This window comes from Cinclus cinclus, chromosome 20 (assembly GCF_963662255.1).
Source record: "Cinclus cinclus chromosome 20, bCinCin1.1, whole genome shotgun sequence".
Taxonomy (NCBI): Eukaryota; Metazoa; Chordata; class Aves; order Passeriformes; family Cinclidae; genus Cinclus; species Cinclus cinclus.
The window spans coordinates 1,969,836-1,980,402 of record NC_085065.1 but is presented as its reverse complement, the minus strand read 5'-3'; the positions used below and the strand labels follow the sequence as shown (position 1 = coordinate 1,980,402).

The 10,567-nt window shown below is 57.3% G+C and overlaps 1 protein-coding gene across 1 annotated transcript; it reads right to left on the bottom strand.

Annotated features, from left to right (window-relative positions):
• Positions 1–263: 263 nt before the first annotated feature.
• On the bottom strand, positions 264–893 carry RNF222 (ring finger protein 222). The gene has a single exon (XM_062506029.1). The coding sequence runs from the start codon at positions 891–893 to the stop codon at positions 264–266; it is 630 nt and encodes a 209-aa protein (XP_062362013.1).
• Positions 894–10,567: the final 9,674 nt, after the last annotated feature.

The window sequence follows — 10,567 nt, the reverse complement described above, 5'->3', positions numbered from 1 at the left end:
CCTGTCCAGAGAGACCCTGGAGGAAGCCACCAGCAGCGTTTGGCTGCAATATTTTAACCAAAAGGACCAGAAAATGACACCAGTGATACTGCAAGCCCCCAGAGATCTGCAGGAAGTCCCTTCAGTCTTCAGCCAGATGAGAGACCTTCACCCAAAGCTGCTTCTGGGCTTTCTCCAAGAGCTTCAGAGAGAGGCTCCAGCCCCTCCAGCTGTGTCCCAGCACCAGTGACACCACTCTGGTGTCCCAGCTGATCCCATTCCTGCTACAAGTCCCTCCTGACCAGCAGTAGCCACGGGAGCACGGCCGCCAGCATGGCCACAGTCAGGACGAGCATCACGGCCAGGGCCATGGGGGACTGGCAGCACTTCAGCCCCAGGGCCGGACTAGATGACACCGAGCTGGCTGTGTCCTCCCTGCTCCTCCAGCCTGGGGAGCCGCAGTCCGTGGCCACCAGGGGCATGCCGTGGTCACTGATGATAAAAATGTGAGCTTCCCGTGCCAGCACTCCCGGCAACCCCGGCGAGCACCGCTCCAGGCTCTGCACCGGCATCACGAAGTGACTGGGCACCACCAGCGTGTTGCTGGCCTCGCTTTTGGCCAGGTGGGACAAGGAGGATGGCGACAGAGGCATCTCCAGCGTGCGGGGGTTGGTGCCTGGCCACAGAGCCCTCTTCTTGCTGAGGAAGGTGACGTAGCGGCACACGGGGCAGATGATGCTGCTCTGGATGTGCCCGTCCAGCTTGGCCGACAGCAGGCACTTCACCAGGCAGTCGTGGCAGAAGGTGTGGCCGCAACTGAGCCTCCGGTGCGTGGCCTCCAAGGGCTGGAACTTCTCGTAGCACACGGGGCACTCAGCCGGGGCACCTTCCTTGCTGGAGGAGGACTCAGACATCCCTGCTGTGCTGGCCGAGGGAGCTCCCCGACTGCCAGGGAAAGGCACGAGGGGTTAATTAGGGTCTGGTGGCAGTGATTAGTACAGCCCATCTCTTCAGCTCTCCTTCTCCTCGCTGTTCTCTTGGCACTGCCCTTCACCCCTCACAGGAGGAGGGGATGGGTGCCTGGCATGGCCTGAGCACTCTCAGCAGCGTTAAATAAAGCTCCCACTGTGGCCCCTGGGGCAAGGGACTGATGCTGGGAGAATCTCAGCTCCAGAACCCTCCAGGGCAATAATCCCTGGCTGAAAAACCACAGGAGCAGAGGGCTGAGCCCCTGGACAGAGCTATGCCTGCTGACTTGCTGGCACAGACTGTGTCATTCCGAGCACAGGTGGTGTCACGAGTGCCTCTGTGCTCAGCTGCAGCTGCTGGTAACTGGGAACTCCTATCCCACCGCAGAAGCTGCCAAGGACAGGGAGATGCTCCCATCCCAGAGACCTGGGGGGAGCTTGGAGCAGCCAGGCTGGTGGAGCAGGGAGGTGACACAGCCAGGGTGGGCAGCAAACACCCACAGTGGGCTCCTTCCAGGCTGATGAAGGATGGCCCGGGCTGGTGGCCAGGCCATGGTGGTGGCCAGGCTATGGCATCTCCAGGCCGTGTCCATGCTCAGGCTGGAGATGGGTGCAGCAAGTCCATGTCAGGGTCAGTCAGAGAGGAGGGAAGGCAGAGTCAGCCCTGCCCAGACCCTGAGAGCAGGGCAGGGTGGGGAGCTCTGAGCCCCAGATGGGGCTGAAACTCTGCTCTGTGTCTCCCCAGGCATGAAAGGAAAGGGCAGAGAAGAGCGGGGAGAAGGCAGGGAAGAGCGGGCAGAGGGCAGATATTCAGTTTAGTTCTCTCAGACCAGCTCAGGAACCAGCCCTTCAGCAATGCTGCAGGTTTTTCCAGACTTAGTGGCGTTTTCAGACCCCACCCAGCCTGCAGCCCTTTTCTCACCCGTGACTGTGCCAGGGACACCCTCCCAGCCCATCTGGAGGTTCTGCCATACCCTGCCAGGCTGCCCTTCTCAGGGCTGTCACCCCTGCCCCGGCACTGCCACAAGGACACCAGGAGCCGCCCCCTCCCCAGGCACAAGGACGGATCCTGGCTCCTGCTCTGCTTCAGGAGGGATCAGGGATTGCTGGCCCCGAGGAGCCCCTCACCCCGTGCTCCCCCGTGTCCCAAAGTCCCCTTACCTGCTGTAGGACCCCAGGGCAGCGGCCCCTCCATGCACGGCTGTCCCCAGCCCCGGGGGAGCACCGGGACAGCTCTGGAACACCGGGACAGCTCTGGGACACCGGGAGCCGGCTGTGTCTGAGCAGGGCGCGTTGTGCAAAGGCTGGAGCGGGTACAGGGCAGGGACAGGGCAGGGACAGCTCCCGCGGAGTGAATGCGGAGGAACCCGTTCAGCCTTTAAAAGGCTCACACTGGCCCTCTTGGCCAGGGAGTGGGCGAGGAGCTGGCGTCAGGCGTCGGGGCAGGGACAGGAGGCACAGGGAAGGGTCCTGCCCTGCGCGCTGTCCCCGGGCTCGTCGCTCTGGGGCCAGTCCAAGGAATCCGGCACTGAAGGGGTGCCGGGACCCTCTGGAGCCGCACATCCTGCCGCAGGTCCTGCACCAGGGCTGGGCTCCTCACCTCCACCGGCCACCCCTCACCCTGCCCTCGTCCTTCTCCCCAAGCCTCCTCCTCTTCTCATCCCCAGTCCCCATATCTCACCCCCAGTCCCACCAGAGCCCCGGGTGACACTGAACAGCCCAGCAAAGACCCTCGAGCAGCCATGGGGGCTCTGTTGTGTCCCTGCCCTGGGGTGTTCCAGCATCTCCCTGAGCTGTGCTCCAGGTGCAGCAGGAGCTCCACGGGCTCAGGGTGGGCAGGAGCTCCATCTTTGGCCATCTCAGCACCCTCAGGTGGCTCATGAGCCACCACGGGCCACGTGCAGGTGGAACCCCCTCGGAGAAGGCTCCCTGTCACCTCTCCTGTGTCCCAGAGAGCCACCTGTCCCTCAGCTGACCCTCGGGCAAGGAGCCAAGAGGCCTCTTCCCTGCAAAGCCTCGTAAAAACTGCCAGGCAGGCTGGATCACTCCTGACTCAGTCCCAGCTCTTTCCAAGCCCCTCTGTCACCCCTCAGCCTTAAGCCTCAGCCCACATTCCATCTTGCAAGTGGCTCCACAGGGATCTGGATGCTGTTTGCCACAGCAGAGGAGGCCTTGGAGTGGGCACAGTGGCCTCAGGGCACTGCCCACAGGCCCTCCCTCACGGCGGCCATGCACACACAGGAGCTGGATTGGCCTGAACGGCCCAGCAGCCCTGGGGCCCTCATCAGGGTAAAGCTTCAGGAGAAACCTGGACATGCAAGACCCCACCTGCAGAGCTGCCCCAACCCTGGCCCAGCACAGGAGGGACCTGGAGCTGCTGGAGAGATCCAGAGGAGGCTCCAGGATGAGCAGAGGATGGAGCAGCTCTGCTGGGAGGAAAGGCTGGGACAGCTGGGATTGTTCACCTGGAGAGGAGAAGCTTTGGGGTGAGCTCAGTGTGAGCTTGCAGGACCTGAAGGAGCTGCAGGAAAGATCGGGAGAGACAATTCCTGAGGGATGGAGGGACAGGACACCGGGAATGGCTTCAGACTGCCACAGGGCAGGGCTGGATGGGATATTGGGAATTAGGAATTGTTCCCTGGCAGGGTGGGCAGGCCCTGGCACAGGGTGCCCAGAGCAGCTGTGGCTGCCCCTGGATCCCTGGCAGTGCCCAAGGTCAGGTTGGACATTGGGGCTGGAGCAGCCTGGGACAGTGGAAGGTGTCCCTGCCATGGCAGGGGTGGAAGGAGTTGATCTTTAAAATCCCTCCCAACCCAAACCATCCCATGACACGAGGAGATCTTGGCTGGGGACAGGGAGCTTTGCAGGACATTCCCAGCTTCAGGAAGGTTCCCAGGGCTCTGTGGGACAGAGGGAAGAGGATATGACCCCTGGTAACCAAAGCCCAGTGAGAAAGGCCCTGCAGTGCCTCTGTGGGCCGGGCAGGGCTCGGGCAGGGCTCAGGCGTGGGCAGCAGTATCAGTGTGCCGTGGGTGCAGTGCTTACAACACAGGGCTGGTTTCTGGATAGAGAAGTGTGGGTGCAGCCTCACCAGGGCATCTTGGTGCCCTCAGGGGTGCCCTCTGGAGCCCTGAGTCCTGTCCCTCCATGCAAGGACACCTGGAGCACATGACCAGCTTCCTTACCTCTCAGGCTCGGGGGTCAGGCTGCTCCGCTTGTTATCCCAGTTTTGTTGAGGGGATCAGAAAATGAAGGTGAAACCTCTCCAGGGAGGTTGTGCCAGGGCTGGGGTTGCATCTTCCCTCCTGGGACACACATCCCCATCCCCTATTCCCTCCTGGGACACACATTCCCATTCCCATCCCCTATTTCCTCCTAGGACACACATCCCCATCCCCTATTCCCTCCTAGGACATACATCCCCATCCCCTCCTCCCTTTGGAAGCTACTGGAGGTGCCAGGCTGCTGGCACCCACACAGATCTCCAGTGGGTGCTCTGAGCCAGCGAGAGCAGATTTGGGGCAGCCATGTATCTCCCCGGCCCCAGTTTGCTCCCTGCTGGCACGAGGTGGGGTGGGAATTCCTGTTTGCCATACTTCGAATGCTCTCTGCAGTCAGAAACCGTGAGCTCATGGTGCTATACATAGGCACTGGAAAAACGAGTCTGTCTCTGATGACTGGACCACGCCAAAATCAAAGGGGTTTGGGCATATCAGAGCCCCGGCTCTGTCAGCAGTTTCACTTTTTCCCAGACCTGGCTCTCCTCAGTGCCTTTGCCTCACTTCCAGCAGCAGAACATTTCCCAAGGAACAAGACTGAATCTGACAGCACCCAAAGGACAAGAAACCAAGCTCAGGGGCAAAGCAAGTCCCTGAACACTGCCTGTATTTTCTTTCCCTTGGTTTTAACAAGTCTAGCTAGTGGCCAGTGGCTCAGTCCCCTCAAATGAAGGCTCCAGGATCCTTTGATCCAAGCAGGAAAGTGGCTCCAGGCTCAGCTGCTCTCCAGAGACCACAGATGAGACTTTCTCTGTGCTCAGGCCGGTGGCTGCCAGTGACCAAAGGACATTTCTCACCCAGAGGAGGACACAGTCCTCACTGAAGGGTTTGGGGTGGCCAAGGTCCCTTCCCTGCAACCCTAGCAGCATCTGGGAAGAGCTTTGCACCTTTGACAAGGACAGGAAGATGCAGAGACAGCCCTGGAATTCCACAGCAGCACTAAACTTTCACCTGGCTGGGTGTGGAAGAGGGACAATGAGTTATGTGAAAGTGTTTATTTTCAAAGCACATTTAAAGCCACAAGATTGCTCCACTTCTGAGCCTGGTGCCAGTACAGGTCTCAATATTTCCATATTAAATCCACGCTCCAACTCCCTGGATCCTGAATGATGAACCAGGGATGTTTCAATGCCCCACATTCCTGCACTCAGCTGGGGACAGGTTCCTGGGGAGAAAATCCCAGGTGGAATTTTGATGGCAGCTTTGCCATGCAAGCACAACCCCCAGCATGGTGGGGCTGGGCTGGGTAAAGTCTGTGCCTTGGGAATTGTGGAAATGAGTGATTACCAAAAGCTGCTGAGGGGTCCCCGTGCCTGTGTCCGTGTTCTCCTCTCCCAGAGCCATGAGTGCTCCAGAGAAAGGATGGCTGTGGTGGGTTGGTGTCCCTGCCTCTAGCATCTAGTGATGCTAGAGGAGCTGGATCAGAGGCTAGACAGAGTTAAGAGGAATAAAACGAATATTTATTGAGGGGCCTTCAAAGGCCACACCCTGACAGCACCAGTGCCACAGTCATGGCCCTGCCCAGATGGTTCTGAAATGGAAGCAAAAGAGGGCTTGGTCACAAGGTCTCACATTTTTATAGGTTTTAGTCCATTTGCATGCGGGAGTCAACTGTCCAATTAATAGCCTCAAATCATTTAAGTTTCATCCTCCTTGCTTGCTTGCCTGCCCTCCTCTTTTCATGCTGTTTATGCTCAGGGCCTGAAGTTTGAAAAGATTGTCCTTGAGTCCCCAGCTGGAATAGGAATGTTTTGTCTTCACCACCCTGTGAAAAGATCCTAGGAACCCTTAATACAAAACTAAAAGCTGCACAACCAAGCAGAACAGAAAAGCTCAAGGCATCGTCCCAGGGCAGGGCAAGGCTGGTTGCAGAAGGGAAGGGAGGCTGCCCCTCCTCTCTCTCCTCCATCCTTCCCACCCTGGATCCATCACACCTCTTGCACCCTTTCCCCATCCATCTGGGGGTGCCTGGTGCCTGCCCCATCCCTCCCAGCTCAAACCCAGTCCTCCCAAACCCCCTCAGCTTTTCCCCTGGCCATGTTCAACCTGCAGACCTGAGGGTTTAGAGGAGTTTCTGCTCAACTCATTCTCCTCCTACCCTTCCCAGCCCCAGCTCAAACACAGCAAGTCCTTGGAATTTCTGGGAATGAGGTGAAGGCAGGAAAGACTAAATCCATGTTTGATCCCAGCCTAGGGAGATATTCCCAGCTCGGGAAGAAGTTCAGTGAAGCAAAGTTAATTTTCCAGGGCTGCACTGTGCTATTGGAGGGTCCAAGAGTCCTGGGCCCTGGGTTACATCCACTTCCATGCTGTCAAAATAAACTCAAACAGCTGGAAAATTGGACAACTTCAAGGGAATCCAAGCTTTTTAAAGGGAAAACACACTTGCTTTGCTTGAATTAGAGTGGGAAAATCTGCAGTTTTTCCTTCTGGGGGTGTCCATTCTGCTCCTCAGGCACATGGCAGGATAGAGCCCCACTGTAGGGCTGTGACCGGTGACAGTGGGTGGGACGGTCAGGACGGATGGAGATGAGAGATCTCTGAAGCCAGGTCTTGGAACCTGTGGCTTATTGCAAAGGTCGTGGGGGCAAGGGCCCTGCTTGGAGCTTCCAGCTGCAGCTTGGAGCAGGCACCAAAGAGCAAGAGAACAAGAGTGAGAGTGAGAACAAGAGTGAGAACAAGAGTAAAAGGAAGGGTAAGAGAGTAAGAGAGTAAAAAGTAAGAGGTAAGAGAGCAATGTTCCCATTACAATACAATAAATCTTCTTCTGTGCTGAATATTCTAATTTTCACTAACCAATTTAATACAAGATACAAATCCTATAGCATTTACATATAGCGTATAAGAATCATTATATTACCATACTGTGTTATATTTTAAACCCTAAAAACTCCTCTTTGGACCCCTTCTGCCAAGCTAGTAGGTTCTTCTCTGACCCTTGGACCTGTCTGCAAGCAGAAGAAATTGTTCAATCAAGAGGGTATTACTTTCACCTGGCCATACTATTGTTTTCCAGTTGTTCAGTAACTAAGGTTTGGTATCTCAAAGATTGCTTTCATGTCAATCCCGCTTATAGTTTCCATATTCTCAAAATCTTTTGCCAGGCAATTATATTTATAAGGTTTTCCTGTTTCATCTTCCCCAACACCCCACCACCTGGATACCACTTTAGCCAAGGCAGCCCAAAATGCATAACGAGAGCTCCTGGTTCAGTTTCTCCTCGGTGATTTCCGTGGTGCCCAGGAGATGGTGCTCTCGGATGTGCTTTGGCACCAGAAAAACAGTGCCCGGAGCACTGAAGACAAGTCCAGGAGTGCCAAGGTGAGGGGGCGATGGTCTCCACCAGCTGGGGTGCTGCCCCTTCCCCACCGGGATCGATGGCATCTGCTCTTCCTCCTCCCAAACCCTGCTGTGTCAGAGGCAGCAGAAGGACCTGTGTAGTGTCACAGCCTGGTCACTGCCCCGTCTCCCCTCGGCTGCCACCAATTCCCCTCGGGAATGACTCTGAGTCCAATTCTGACACCAAATATCGGGGATTTGTCCTATCCCACCCGTGCAGAGCCACACAGCCCCACACTCCATGGGGCTCTCCGTGCCTGGGAGGGCAGCTCCAGTCTCCAGGCGCTCCTTCCCCAGTTATCCCCCACCAAAGGTGTGTTTTCGTTCACCAAATTCACCACGGAGCTGCCTCGAGTAAGTCTGGGGGCAGCCCAAGCACAGCCCCGGAGAGGCTGAGGGGCTCCGTGAGTCTCCTGGATGTGGCAGTGGCACGATCTGGCCCGTATCCCCCCTCCCCTGGCCCTGGACTGCTCCCCCGTGCATTCCCCTGGCTATCCCATTCCATCCCATCCCATCCCATCCCATCCCATCCCATCCCATCCCATCCCATCCCGTCCCGTCCCGTCCCGTCCCGTCCCGTCCCGTCCCAACCTGTCCCGTCCCAACCTGTCCCGTCCCATCCCGTCCCGTCCCATCCCTCCGGGATGCCGGTTCCCAGCGGGATGGAGTGGCCGCAGTGGGAATCCCGTGTGCCTAATGGGGAAACAATGCAGCTCTGAGGGCCGCGGGCAGATGCTCAGGGACAAGAAGGGACTGTTCAGCAGCAGCAGCTGGGACTGGCAGCTCCCCCTCCCTGCACAGAGCCCTGCTCGGCTGGGCTGGGGTCCTGTGGGTCTCAGGCTGGGGGTCCTGCCCAGCCCCAAACCCAGCAGCTCCTTCCTAGGGCCGGGATGGGGAGCATTAAATCCGACCCGGCGTGCGGGGGGCAGCATCAAACTCTGCCATCAAACACGGCCAGATTGTCCCCTTGCTTGTCACCCTGCCCTGGTGCCCACCCAGGCCCTCTGGGGAATCACAGCAGCCCGATGTAAACCTGGCACTGTCCCTGGGAGCCTGCTATGAGCCCTGTCACCCCAGGGATGTGTCCCCAGTGTCCCTGGCACAGAGGGGATTACCTGACTCCCTCCCACCATCCCTTCTGGCTACCTTCTCACCAGACAGCTCCCTTGAGCCGTATTCCAGGAGGGAAGGTATAGAAAGGCATAGAAACCCCATAACTCCAAGAGAAAACCTACTGGAATTGGAAATTTGGAGCTTTTTATCCAAATGGGATGCTCCCCGTGGTTTAGGCTGCCCAGTGATGACATGGTTTGGGTTTTTCCTTCGAGCCTGGGTCCTTCAGGGCTGGGATTGCAGAGCTATTGCTGCCTCTAATGGGAACATGTGCAGGTCAACTTCTCACCCTACAGCAGCTCTGGAGCAGCACAGAAAGAAAAGGCTCAGTAATACCAAATACTCAATTTGGGTTCATTTAATGATTTTTCCAATAATTTGCCCACACAGCACTGTGAGTGGAGGGTTTGCAGGCAGAGCTGCTCCACCACCTCCAGGATCACTCAGCTGCCAAGCAGAGCCCCAGGTGGGTTCTTGAGAGGAGGATGCTATCACAAAATGCAGCTGCCCAGCCCCAGTGGCAGAAGGCAGGAGGGGTCTGTCCTGTGGGGTCTGCTCTGCATTTTGGCTACCTGCAGTCAAAATAAGGGAAGGATAACCTGCTGGACACCAGGAAGAATTTCTACACTGAATGGATAGTCAGAGTGCTCAGGGAAGCGGTGGAATCACCACCCTGGAGGTGTCCAGTGAACACCTGGAAGGTGGCATTCAGTGCTCTGGGCTGGTGACAAGGTGGGGCTTGGGCACAGCTTAGATTCAGTGGTCTTGGACAACCCTCCAAGACAGGGATTAGCAAGGAAATCCCTGCTCTTCTCCAGACACCAATCCCAATGGTCATTTCTCCCTCCCAAATCTTCACTGGTGCCTCTCCAAGTAATTCTCAGGTGTACCTGCACCTCGAAGGGCCCCATCTCTGGATCCATAATTCCCAGCCCATAATTGATCCCCCAGGGCCCCACACCTAACCTGTGGCCCGTCTGTCTCCCCCTTGGGTCTCCCTGAACCAGGACAAAGCCACGCTGCCCACAGATCCTCCCAGGCACACACAGACTGTGGGACACCCCCAGCTAATTCCCACACCGGCTTCCCCAGTCCCTGGGAGAGACCTCCTTGTGCTGGAATCCCTGTCTCTCCCTGGCCTTCCCGGGAGGGGTTTTTGGTGGGGAAGCCGGCGTGGCGGGTGCAGCAGGAGCCGCATTGTGCCGCTAATGCTGAGTGACTGCTCCTTTGTGCTGCCGGCAGCGCCCGGCCGCGTGGGAACAGCCCCGCACACAATGGGGGGCGGCCGGGGGTGACCTCGGAGCAAACATTGACTTAAACCCGCTGTTAACCAGGCAGGCACCCCGCACCCCTGGGAAACGCAGCCCCCGCCGGCGCTGAGCCTTTGTCACCAGCGGTGGGACAGAGCTCGCTCGGAAAGGTGGCTTTGAAGGGAGCTGCTGGCATCCGTGCCTGGTCCTGGGAAAAAAAAAAAATAAAAAACAAAAAAAAAAAAAAAAAAACCAAGGAACACAGGTTGGGGTTTAAAGGATCCCACTGGAGAGAAAAGAAGCCAGGGGTGTGCTGCTCTGTGGGTCAGTGGGAATTAATTTAGGATTGAACAGATGCAGCTTTGGCTTTTCTGTAAAGGAGAACCCCTCGTTCACACAGCTCATTTCCCAAGTCAGGATCTGTGTTCTGGGTATAGGATGGTTGCAGATCCACCAGCATCCAGCATGGAGCATTATCCAGCAGAGTGAGTGACCCCCAACCTCATGGTGTGGAGCAGCACTGACCCCTGCCTCCCACGGACAAATAGCCAGAGGTGCAGACAGACGTGCAGAGAGAGCCCTCTCACCCCCACAGCTCCCCAGTGACACCTCAGCTTGTCTCATTCCCTCACAGGGACAC